Source organism: Anser brachyrhynchus (genome assembly GCF_964034855.1).
Source record: "Anser brachyrhynchus genome assembly, chromosome: 2".
Classification (NCBI taxonomy): Eukaryota; Metazoa; Chordata; class Aves; order Anseriformes; family Anatidae; genus Anser; species Anser brachyrhynchus.
In genome coordinates, this window is record NC_137695.1 from 92038013 (window position 1) to 92051518 (window position 13506).

The window sequence follows — 13506 nt, forward strand, 5'->3', positions numbered from 1 at the left end:
TGATACTGTAATTTTTCATGTATAACATATTAAAAAAAATAAAAACAATCCAGTTGCTTTCTGAAACAGAGAATGCAGCAGGCATTAAACCTTGAAAACATACAAGCCAGGCACAGTGCTAAAAGTCACAATGAACTGGTACAGAAAGACAAGGATTTTCTTCTGCATGTGCTATAATGATTTTAAGGACAGCATGTAATGCATTGTAATCAATTAACTATAGGATTTACTTGAAAATTGAGTAGAAGCATGCATAAGCCACATGGTTTGAAGAGTGCAAAGCACAGAAGGATACCTTTCACTTCTAGGCAATCTGCATTACTAAATATGTATTAGTTCTCCTGCAAAATGATTTTCTGCCTCGCCATTGCCCTGCTGTTATTGGCAGTCTAAGTATTGATGACTAAGTGACCATTAGCGCTCAGCTGGTTCTCGTATACATCACAGTAATTCCTCCAGGCTGACAGAATAGACAAATTTGCCTGCTCTGATCCCTGCGTGGTAGCCTGGATGAATACTATTAATCCAATCTATTCACCAATCCCTCCATTTTTATAAGTTAATTTGATTTTGTGAGCTCCACTTCTAACTCTAACCCTTAGCATGTTTTAAAGCTTCCACTGTATGGGCAACAGCAGCAAAACATGGATAAAACCCAAGGCCATCAAGAAGCATCAATGATCAAACACTGAACAACAAAGATCACGCAGCTGAGTCAGTGACTATTAATCACTCTCTGCCAGCGATGTTACAGAAGAGAAGGGAGGATGTCTGAAACTGCTTCAAATTAACAGCTCTGCAGTCAACGTGGGCAGTTTGGCAGCATATATCAGGACCAAAATAAAGTTGATTTTAGGTGTGCAATTTAGGTGCCTTATTCCAGGCAACAAAGAGAAGTCAGCTGCCTGAATGCCCCTCAGCAGGAAACTCTGCTTATATAGGAACCTAAACTTCCAACCCTATCACCTCGGGCAAATGAGGCAGCATGAATGACCCCTTCAGATAACGTGCATGTCACTGGAAAGGAAACAAATAAGGGTATAATTAACAAGCAACAAACCAACTGCCAGACCACGGTGTGCAAACCCAGCACACTACCACTGAATTGCCAGTTAACATGAAGCTAAGCGGTATGTGATCTTGACACGCAAATGACAGCACACGTTGCCACAACAGAATTAATAAATATTCAAAGTGTCTCAAAGCTATGTATTTATGTATTTAGCTTGCCTTTGTTTGGAGCCTCACTCCCTTACGAGTAAACTTTTCATTCAAACCTCAATTGACAGAAACCTGTAGCCAGTGAAACTGCAGGGAAAGGTCTGTAAACAATAACTACTCTTTAGAGAACAAGCTGACCTTTATAGACATTAAACAAAACAAAAAGGGCTGATTGATGCTGTGCAGTACATGCTCTCCGAAATATTAAAACCAAGAAAGCCATGGAAGGTTAGTTTATGAACATATGGTATGATATATTATGTCAGTGGATGGTGGGGTAGGAAAGGGAAATGATGACTGGGTAAAGTTTTTAGCTAAAAAAAAAAAACAATTTCCTTGTCTGGAAAAGGAAAATCATGTGATGTTGTCTTCTATTAAATGGAAACAAAACTCAAGCCTATGTTGTCTAGGGCAGGTCAGCTGCTAAAGTCTCCATGACTCATTTCCAAATATTCAGATTATTAAAATAAACTATGGTATAATGTTTTTTAGAATAAGAAATATATTCATAAACTCCAAAGGAGAATTACTTACAGTTTAGCCACAACCATGTTATTAATACTGAGAACAATGTAACCTATCTGTTTCAATCTGCCTGTGTCTTACCAGCCTAAACTACTGGCAAAGACTGCAGAACGTTGAACCCCGCATCTTTCCCTCTTTCCTTTGTTCCTTTTTAATTTTCTCTTCTCCCAGAAACGTTCAGGGGAACGTGGTTCAACTTGAATACCTCTCTGTCTACCACTTTCTGGAATGGGATGGTTTCATGATCCAGCACGTCAAGAAGGTCCCAGGTAAACCTTCCCTTTTCAGTAGACACTCCTCGTTTTGCCGTGGGATGTTCAGGTGCAATGCATGGTAGATGTAGGAGCAGTAAGCATGGTAGTCTCAATGCAACTGCCAGTGCTGGAACAGCTCTCACCCAAGGAGCCCCAGGGGACAGAAGGTGGATAGAAGGCCCCTTCAATTTCAATTGCTGCAGTTAAGAGATCCAGCATCTGCGTTATGAAAGTATTGGGGTGCAAGGACTGTTCAGCTGTGCCAGGCTGAAGGGCAGAGATAACACATGGGTCAGCAGGAACAGGGTGGGTGGTGATAGGACTATGATGGCAGGTGAAGAACACAAAACCTGCTTAATGAACCCCTGAAGTACACATCAAGTGCCCTTATGGACTTTGTGAAGAAACAACCCCACAGGCTTAAAACTGCATAAGAGAGAAGAGCCTTGCAGATCTCTCCATCCCTCTAGGGACAGTGTTTTCCCAAAATGCAGCATGCCAGTGGCAAACTCAGAAGTTTCCTAGCTTCTGCCCAGTCCCCTGCACCAAACCAGCCTTTCCACCCACGGCAGCAGGTCTCTAGACATAGTACACCTGGTGCCCCTACCATAACCCACTGCTAATGCAGGACTCGCTGGGAGCATGCCAAGAATACCAGGAGAATTGCTAATAACCATGGTCTAGCACTGCAATTAACGTCAGAGATCTGAAGGCTAGGCATCCACAGAAATGGAGCTCACAGAAAAGGTGAGGCTCCTGGGCTCTGCAGAGATGGCCACATGCCTCCAAAGCCCAAAAGCCACCACTGAATATCCCCACCTGTTCTGCAAGCAGGGAGGAACCTAGGAGGTATACTTTTTCACTTTGCCAGACTTGCAGGGGAAGACACGTTGCTCATCCAGCAGTAACAGGACAGAAACCATTACCTACAAACTCGTACCATAATTTTTCTGAAATAAAAGGCACATCCCCACAACACCTTCCTGATACTGTAAACTAGGACATAACCACATATTGAAAGCAATGTCCAGAACAGGTACTTCAATACAGAAATATTTATGCCAAGAATGCTGTTATGACTCTGTTATGTTTTATACGCTTTAAATGCAGTTTCTAGAAGACAGCAAAAACAGCTTTTGACAGCAGAGCTATCTGGCATTAGAGCTATTTGCAATGCAGGATGACTTGGAGAAAGTTAAGGATCACACTGTGATCCTTCATGTAATCTGCTGGAAATCTGAGGAGAAAGCCTGAGATCACTGAAATCAAATGGCATTTTGATTTCAGTGGGACAGCATCTCTCTTCTGCTTTTAAGCAAAACCACAAAACACATACTTTTAAAAAAAGAAGTTAATCATCAATGTTACAGACTATTTTGCTTTAATCTGAAGCAAAACACTGTGCTAATGAAACATGAAAGTGCAAATACATGTCTTTGGGTTGGCTGTTGGATAAGGTCTGAACGAAACCTGTGTTGAGAAGGGACTTTCCAGACAACTCCCAAAAGCAAATCTATGAGCACATCATGAATCTACGGTAAGAGGACAAAAGAGGCTGGTGAAAGCAGTGGAGCAAAGTGTAAGGTTATCCAGGTAGAAGAGAAATGAAAAGTCATCCAACAATAAAAAAATCACATTCAAAACCTCAGCCATAATTGTTGATGTGAATAGATTTTCTATGATGCAGAGTTTGTCAGGTGCTCAGGATTATTGCATATCAAGGAAATTTATTTTATTCCTGTGCACCATCCAACCCACTGCATAGTAATCCATTCATTTCAGCTCCACGGAAATTATTGAAAACTTTTACACTTTTCTGGTTGCAAACGGAAATTATTTACCATAGGTGTGGCCTCTGTGAAATCCATCAGAAGGTCACCTGGCTCCAAAGCAAAAGTACTCCCAGCATCTGTGGAACTCTAAAAAGCAAAGGAGAAACACAATTTTGAAGAAAACATTTAGTTTTCTTAATTCTAGTTGTTGTTGGTTTTTTTTCTTTGTTGTGGTTTTTGGTTTTATTCCTTAAAGCATAGATTGTCAAATAGATTTCAAATTTCATGCAATGTTAAAAATGGCTACTCAGGAGAGATGGACAGCAAAGCCACGCACCTTTGAAATCAAGGTAAAAATTAATTTAATCCTGGTCTATTGCCCCCCAAAGTTGATGAAAACCTATTATTGATTTTTGTTGGGTCTTGTAGTGGGCTCTGAATATTTCCTGGCTGCTGCACTTACAAAAAAGGTTAAACATATTGTGACAACTCTGGATTAAAACCTACTCTGAAATATGGAATTATTTCATGTAAGGAAAACATTACTTGCTACTCCCTCCCACTCTTCCCGAATATTCTCCCAACTGTCATAAGATCACCTCTTTGCATATTACCTTGCCACCAGGTGAAACCTGTGTTTGTCCTTCTGATGTCTGTGGTGTACAAGTTTTCTGTGACCCGGGAGATGCTGAAGACACAGAGGTTGATGCTGCTGCTGCTGCTGCCAGTGCTGGTGGAAGGTCATCTTCATCACTGCGGTTGATAAAAGCAGGCACATCTTCTAATTAGAAAGTATCACCTGACTTTGACCATACTTGTTCTGGAGGAGGCACTGGACAGCTGTATGTCAGCTCTAGCGATCTGGAATGAAATTCTGTTCCATCTGTAATGCAGTGTTTACAGCTAACTTGGCAAATAAGTTGGATTTTTAAAGCCTTGAAGATTCCTCAAAAATCAGTTGGCTAGTTAACCCTCATCTACAAATGGAAATCTTATGGGCATGATGCGCAAGTAGTGTTTCTATGGAGAATGTACATGTGAATACGTGAACTTATTTGATATTACTCTAATGTTCACAATTTCTTCTACAGAGATTGGCTATCTTGATAACAACAGACCTGGTTAGATCCATCTATGGGACCGACTGCTTTACTGGCTTAAGATTACTCCTTAGTCTTAAGGGGATTTGGCATGCAGTCACTGCATATTATTTCCAAACTGGCTTTAAAGGACTTTGATCAACTCCAGGAGGAGCTCTGTAGAAACATTCTTGTGAGGGTATGTTCTTCCTGTTCCATTTATTCAGTTTACAGAGAAAACATTTAATTTAAAACCAGTTTGCACACTTCCCTTGGGCTCTAGGGCATCCAGCTGAGCTCTTTCCATCTCACTTACCATCACCACTAAAGGAAAGCCAGTAGAGAATATTGTACCTTCATTTACTTTTGTAGACCCCCATTGACTACGAATTATTGGGATCAGTCAGCCCTGGGTCAGAATTTTTCCAATCGCTAATTGAAATTGCATGGAGGTAAACAGAGTTACAATCTGGCATACACAACCTTTATTACTGGGAATGATGTGTAGAAAGGAAAGACTATAATTTGACAGTTTAAAGCATGGGTAAAAATGATTTTTTCTGCTCAGAAAATGGCACAGATTTTAACTACCAATTAGGTAGTCACAGTGCACAGAGCCCTGCCATGCCAGTTTGACAGACATTTCCAGAACACAACTGTGCTTGGTACCTGTACAGTGTGCCTGTGCAACACAATACTTCAAACCTACATTACATAGAGGGTACACAGCCTTTCTCTGGATTGTTTGGATGATGATAATGTGTCGTAGTGTTGTTGTTGTTTTTTGGTTTTGTTTTGTTTTGTTTTAGGGCATAAAGGTATGGACATTAATGACACCTTTTCCATACTTCATTTTTTATTTCTTCTGGGTAAGGATAGAATTAATCACCAGAGCATGAGGAGTACACTGTTTTTATGCTGGAAAGAAAATGCAAAATCTTTCGGACCTACTAAGTAGATGTTTTATTAATCCAACAGGCCAGATTTTGGTTGTTGACCTAGTTAATCTTTCTTTCAGAAACACATTGCTGACATTTTTTCTCAGCTCTTGCTCCCCTCTCTCAGTGGGAACACATTGGCACCCTCCCCATCCTTGCTGGGTAAAGCTGTTCTGTTGCAGAGAAGGAAGCGGAAAATTGTCGAGAACTTGCCAGTTAAGAAAGGCTTCTTCGTGTCTGAGAACCAAAATGTCAGGGTCCAGTCTTATCAGTCATCAAGCTATCAGCATGCTAGCCAAAAGTCTGAGCATTGGCCTTCTTCACTGTATACCTTGAGGTATCTATTTTTGTTATTCTATGTCCATTTACCAACATCTCTCCTTCATTAGTGGTCACCTTCTATTTACTGGTAAACAACTTACAGACTTTTTTTTTTTCTCTCAGACTCTTAAAAACTGATTTCTCACTAGCCTCACTATTCTCAACACCACCTTATCCTACTACCTTACTTGGATGGTTCCAGTGGAAATCTGCTTTTGCATATATAACGTTACTTAATATTTTTTACGTGAAAATTGTCTATGCAGTGTAACCCTGCTTTCTTTCTTTGCTACATAGAAGTATTTGAGGACCAATTTAACAACCTCCTTATGCTAAAACTTAAATAGAGAACTTTTCAAAGTATGCGTACAAAACATGTGACTATGCCTGCAATAGGACATGGATTTCTTGCCCATCCTTACACATCAGCCATCATGTTCTGTTCATTATCTGTCACATGCGTAACATAACATAAGAGGTCCACTACGTGCCACAGCTTTTTCCTTTGATGGCTGCTATCTACAAGTCCCTGCTTTATATAAAAATCTGAAAAATCAGATACATCTTGAAATACGTATGGGACTTCCTTCTACTGGCTTGTAGAAAAAGAGGAAGTAGAAGTGGCATCTCACCCAAGAAAAGCATTCTGCTTTTTGAGCTCTGCTGGGCGCAGGGAGTAAACAGGCTTTCAGGTCTTGAGAAACTGCTCCTACCAAATGCTGCCAAGTTACCTGTCATGTTACCTTCAGGATTAACAGGCAGTAGGGGAACCTGAGTTCTCTTCCCAGCTTGAGTTGTCAATTCCCATCTCCTGTCTCATTTTTAAACCATGCTGGCTGATCTATCATGGTAAAAGAGTCATGTCATGGTCTGCTGACCAAGCTGTGGCTGTGTGTTCCCATATGTTAGCCTTGGTCTCTTGGACAAATGTCGATTTGGCTAAATGCTCCTTTTCCTCCTAGCTTCAATTTAATTCATTCTTTTGTTTCTTCTAAATATTTCATCTTTTTTTTTTTTCTTTTTTCATTTTTCTTGACAGTGAGACAAAATAATTGCATATTGACATTTATTAGAATCTTTTTGGATGGAAAGAATACTTCCACTAATTTTGCTATATATTTAGTGACACCAGAAAGTTAAATTGCTAGAGGTACTAATGGTTGCCATTCCATATAGAAAGAATATATAATTCTTTCTTCGTTACAAAGTTGGTGTTCTTCAATTAGTAAATTTATATGGACATTCTCTCTTTTTGTTCCTTTTCTTGTCAGCTTACTGCCCTGGTTTCTGGTGGCCTTGTCTGTCGGTTCATATGAAGGACAAACCAACAAATTGATTTCCACATTTATTCAGTACCTTGCATCTCCAGACTCTAAAATTAGAAGAACTAGGTGTACATGGGATGCCAAAGCTCTATAGGTGTAGATCAATCTTGCCAGGACTAAGAGACCTAACTTTGCTACCATAGCTGTAGCATACTCAGCAATTTCTGCCAGTGACAAAATCAGAGAGAAAGAGAGAGTGCTCCCTTTCTAGGAGGGAACAGCTGACAGCACAGCTTGACCACCTAAAAGCTAAGGACTGTTTCCCTCATTTTGTAAATGGGCTTATAATAAAGCAGACAGAGCAGCTTGCTCCAACACACACCAAGTCTTTGACATTTCATGTGGTAAAGGGGTTTTTAATTTCTAACCTGTAATCTCAGAAAAAGAGGGTCTGCAATTCTGAGGTTAGTAACTGCATAGGGATGGCAAATTCACAAGTTTTAAAAGCTTAAAGATTCTCAGAGATGAAAGGAACGGTATCAGTATAAGATCATTATCATGTAATTGCATTCATGCCTTTCAGAAAGAGCAGCTAGAGCAATAATTAGCATCCCCCTTCATTTTCAGCTGGAGCAGGCAAAAACACAAAGATAGTGCTATATGTTACTCACAAGCTGTACTGTCTGGTTAACTTCCTCACACGAGAAACTTTAATTTCCTGCTTTTCTGTAGGGCCAGTTGATGGCGTAGTTTCAGGTCGCACTGGAGCTGGACTTCTAAAAATAACAATAAAAATACATGTGACGCAGTCTTTATTTAAACTACTTCAGGCATATCAACAAAGTTCTAACTCATCAACACATGTTTATCTTGCAAATTGGCAAGTGCTCATTGAAGTTCATCCTTTTATTATCCATCCATTTATAGTCCAGTGGCCAGTGTGTATGAACAGAAAAGGATGTGTGAATTCACTCTCCTGTCCATAGCATGCTTTTTATAAAAGCAGCAACTGATTAAAAATACAGAGCCTATGTAAGAGCCCATGTGGAAGTGTCACTGGTTCCAAAGGACAACATTTTAATAACAGCCCAGCTATTCAGCCATGTCAGAAATATTTTTGACAGAAAAAAAAAATTAACAAAAACTAATTTTATCAATTCTGAAATCTGTTCTGTTTAAAATAGTTTTCACCTGAAATTAAACATTATTTTTCTAATGAATAATGGATTTGATCCAAGAAAAAAATGCTTGTCAGAAATAAATGCAAAACTGAGACACATTTTAGATGCTCATGAATGTGGAAAACATCTGCAGAGCTTCAACAAAGGATAGAAATGGGAATGAGGACAACCATCTAAAAGGATCTTCTCTTCAACCATTTTCATTAGGGTTAACAAAGGCTTGAATACAAGATCTTCAAGACCTTGAGGGGAAATCATTTCAATCATGAGCCTAAGTGACAGGAATATACAGGAATTATCTTAAATACTACTTTTATTTGAAGCAACATGTGATAATTAAGTGTACTGTATATGTATGAGAAATACTATAAACACAATAAATATGCCAAACATTGAAGGAATAATCTGAAAGTATTGATTAATAATGTGTGAGCTGTATTCTATCATCTAACCTGAAGTCAGATACTATGCCAAGTAATTAAGCAGCCCAACTTATTGCTGGTAGGACTGCTCATGCACTGAGGTACATACCACAATTGGCAGAAGTGGGACAAACTCGTCTTTAAATTATATACTTGGGTTGAATTTTTCAAGTCCACCTGCATCATATGAGTCTTCTAAAGCCATAATAAAATAAGTACACAATCTTCACAATTGCAGTTCTCTCTGACACCCCTGTGGGTTTTAAAATTATTAACTATCTCTGATAACTTCTGAACTTGCTGTCCAGCTGCAACAGAGCTTATTGGGAAGGCATAGCCATCGGACTCTATTTTCAGTTTTCCTATGTGTTTCTTGGTTGTTGGGGAGGTCACAGAGCATAGGATTGAGGAATGGCAAGCATGAAAGTACGAAGGAAACACATATATCATAAACAAGACTCAACTAGTTCCACTTCCCAAGGAAAAAGAACTTCTGTCAACTGTTTTTCTGATTTTTGATTCCATTAATTTCACAAAGCCAATTCAACAGCAGCACAAATCATATCTCATTGCCTCCCAAAATCCAATTTCAGGGTCAGCCATTTATATCTCAGATTTGCAATGAGACGAATGCAGAATAATTCAGCCAGATTTTCAGACTCCTTGATGAATTTCTTAGGCTGGCAATTAAGGGGTGGATAATGGAAGAAAAGAGCCCCAACCATCTTTTTTCTAATCTTGAAGTCAGTACATCTGATCTGGAAATCTGTGAATCAGCATCATGATGGAAGCCACCAATGTCATCTTCATCAAGTCATGGTTCAGAATGGATGGCTGCTCTAGATAGTCTTTTACTTTATTTATTTATTTATTTATTTTTGACAGCTTGTGCTAAACCAAAGGTAGCTTTTGACAACTGAAAAAAATGGTAGTTCAATTTACTCAAAGTGATTTTCAGTTCAGGTTCTGACATAAGTAGGATAAATATGTTAAGACCTTTTTAATTACTGAATCTGATGGTCAAATCTCCAAGGGGTGTCAATGCGTGTAATTCCATTATTTTCAGCTCAGAAATACGTCAGCTGAAATTCTTGCTCTGAGTGAGCAGTCCCTACAATTCTCCAGTGCCTTTACAGGGTGTTAATTTCAAATTTTAAACCCTTCCATCATCTTAAGAAGGAACAAAAACAGTGGTATCAACTACACACGAGCTGAAAAATATGTGCTCAAAAAGTATAACAAACAATGCACTCAAACTACCAATGGGCTCAGAAACAGCCCAATGTGAAACAGCAAAGCCAGTAACAACTTTATTTCCAGTTCATTGCCACTTCAAATTTCTGAAGATGGCATTATAATCTGCAATGAAAGTAAATCAGATATTTTAACAGAAATGAACATGTGAAATGATCATTTCTATTCCTTTGAAAATTTTCGTTTTACAAAGCTCGTATATCTCCTTTGATTCTCATAATTTACAATTTTTAAATAAGGTAGAGGGTGGAACTTTTGAAGCAGTTATTTCAGCCCCAAAAATCTTTTTTTTTTTTTGAAAAGACATTGTGCTACTTTGTAACTAAAACAGTTTATAATGGTCTCAAAGCAACAGGTACAAAAGTGATTCATATGCATGAAAAGTTTTAAAGTTTTAAGTCTGAATTTCCCTTGAAAAAAATTTCCTATGAAAAATTTCACTCAACTGTGATTAAAGGTGTTCAAGAATCATATGACCTATTCCTTAATCCAACAAACAGATGAAAAACCTATCTGAAAAACCTATTTGAATGCTGCAAATTTTCAAGTGAACAATTATAGAAAAAGCCAAGATATGGTACCACAAGACACACCTACTTCTTTTTAAGTGATTGTAACTACTCAGATAAGCTTTATTTATTATGTATCATGTCACTGAAGTATCCCACTCATTTACCTTGCACAAACAATACAATTGTAAGAACAAAAACTTCTCTCCTTTTATTATAAAATTTTGTCATCATTTTTGTTAGATGCTGGATGCGGTGGCTATCTAACTCCTGATGATATTTTTCAGGCCTCTGTGAGAGACATAAGCACCATTTATTTACACATTTTGAGAAGCTGCAGGTTAGCTAACGTGCCAGCTGAAGCAACATCCGAATGAAAAGGAGCAGTGGCAATGCCTCCACCTGAAAAGGCAGACTGAACCTAGTCTACCATAATCACGAGATGAAATGTTAGACTGCAGAGATGAATTCTTGCCCTCATTAAAACCTTGCTAGTGTAGCCCTTCCTGCACCAGCCTAAAGAAACACTGATAGCTCCTGTTTCATCTCCACTGTATGCTCTCCCCAAACGCTATTCCTCAGTCTGAGCATATTCCAAGCTGTTGCTACCCTGACTTCAGCCACCAGATGCAAAAAGAGCTCAGATTCAACTCAGCGCCTGATCTGTTTTAAAAAATGTCAGTCTTTTAATACCACATACACTCTTAAAAAACGTTATCTCTTATATTCCTGAAAAAGAAGCATCTATAAAGCAGAATGACTTCTATTGTCGTCTTTTGAATACTACAGCCAGAATATATGAAAAGATGGGCTTCTTGAAGAGAAACCTTGCAGTTATTTTGGCTATTTAAATAGTCATTATGTGCAGATATGCCCATTTGTAGTGTTTGGTCCTATACGTAGCAAATTATGTGGGCTTGAACAAAGCCTGAAATGCTGGAGGTTTGGGAGGACGTAGGCTGGGAAAAAAAAAAATAGAAAAAATGCAGTGTATTACAGTTCCTTTATAAGGTTCAGTTTCAATGTCTTTAATTCGTATGAAACCTTTTCTCCTCTAACAGTATCTAATCACTACAGCATGAAAAGGAAGGCACTGAACTAAGACAGAGTTACTTAACGACTTGGCACCTCGCATAAAAATCTGTCACTCCCTGGTGAGAATGACAATAACAGCCACGAATGTCAGCATGTGGTGTGGTAGGTCATGAGAAACTGCCTCTGCCCGGGGAGCCCCAGCACACTTCTGCGCAGCAGCCACCACCGCATGCCTTCCCAAACCAACTTGTGTCACGAGCCTGCAGAGGAACAAGTCCTAAAGAAAGATCCCCAAAACAGAGCTGCTGAGAAATTCATTTTGTTCTCAAGGTAGCAGTCAACAGGGCTACTGAAACCAAAATTGCTTGCAGAAGGACGTACATTCTGGAATATTTCAAGCAACCAGAGGTCCACTGGTCTAACCCGGATCTCCCTCAGGGACCTGATGTAGGTGCTCAGACAGAGGGGCCTGGGGGCACAACGGCTTCCACAGCCTGACGTGCCTTCCTCATCCCCTGCCAAGCTGGCTCGGGACAGACCTCCATACCCATCTGAGGTGTAGCAAAGGGGCTGTGTGGCAGCAAACCGTCCTGCCCCTAACAAACTGAAAGGGAAAAAAATAACTTCTTTCCAGGGAGGATCCAGTTCTGGATTTTAACGCCACTGAAGTCTGCTGGGGGAGCCCGCTTTCCATATTTGTCTTTAACAGGTTTTATCCCTCTTTGCTTTCCATGTTCTGCTACAAGAGCTTCTGTTTGTGCGTTCCTTGCCATCTGGAATAAATCTCTCTCCCTCCATGCTCCCAGTCTCCGGCCAAGAGGTGGAGGCTAAAAGCTCCATGATTTACAAGGATACAGACACCTGCATGAAGGTTGACTTGCCTTCAGGTGCTAACTTACCGGGAAAATAAAATACTGGCTGATTTTTGGCTTCAAAGATTCCTTTGAGTGTAATATGGTAGTGAAATCTTGAGGAGAAAAATGATGGGTAAAGGAAAGAAGGGGAAAAATGCTTGACAGATGCATTCTCTCGTGTATTGAAGACATAGCCTAACAGGCTAAACAAGCACACACAAGCACACAACTCTTTTCTCAGCCTGCACTTTGTTTCGTTCTTTTGTTTCTTTTCCAAAGTTATGTCCACCTGAAGTTAAGAAACAATAATATGTGTTCTTTCACTCTGACAGGCAAGCTTTTCTCAGAAGACAGGTCAGCCCTCCAGAAGATTATTTGGACACTTGAAAGCTGTTGTCAGCATCAAACTTTCTGAATAAAGGTTTTCTTCTTCTTCTTTTTTTCTTTTTTCTTTTTTTTTTTAAACTGGGATTGTATATACTTTGCAGAAATACTACAAAGCTTCTTGCTACAGAGAAACAGCCTAATCCAAAAACATCTTGTGGGCTTTCCTTACCCTCTTCATTTGAGCCCTGTTTCTTTTAAGAGACAAAATTCCCTCTCCTCCCTTGTCCTTGTAATGAAAATGTATCTGCAGTCTAGATGAAACTCTGATGCTCCTGTGGTCCAACAGTTAAATAAATGATGATAAAGAATCTGTTCTTTTTCCCAGCTCAGGAGCAAAACACCTAGGTTACCTGGTCAACACCCACAATCTAAGCTCAAATAAATTACAAATTCTACCTCTCCATACAGCAATCAGGGCAGACATTAGAAACATTGTGGTTGCGAAAGAGCCTAGGCACAGGTTAAGGGCACTGCCAGAGAAATGTACCT

At 39.4% G+C, this 13506-nt stretch overlaps 1 protein-coding gene across 5 annotated transcripts in view; it reads right to left on the bottom strand.

The window, feature by feature from the left end:
* EPB41L4B (erythrocyte membrane protein band 4.1 like 4B) overlaps nucleotides 1-13506 on the bottom strand; it is a gene marked incomplete at its 5' end in the record, with an annotated part of 174932 nt that overhangs the window by 25963 nt on the left and 135463 nt on the right. For all 5 annotated transcript variants that reach the window (XM_080577989.1, XM_080577990.1, XM_080577993.1 and 2 more), the window contains 3 exons: nucleotides 3842-3919; nucleotides 4387-4525; nucleotides 8047-8151. In XM_080577989.1, coding sequence (XP_080434115.1) covers nucleotides 3842-3919; nucleotides 4387-4525; nucleotides 8047-8151 — 322 coding nt within the window. The remainder of the gene's footprint in view (nucleotides 1-3841; nucleotides 3920-4386; nucleotides 4526-8046; nucleotides 8152-13506) is intronic.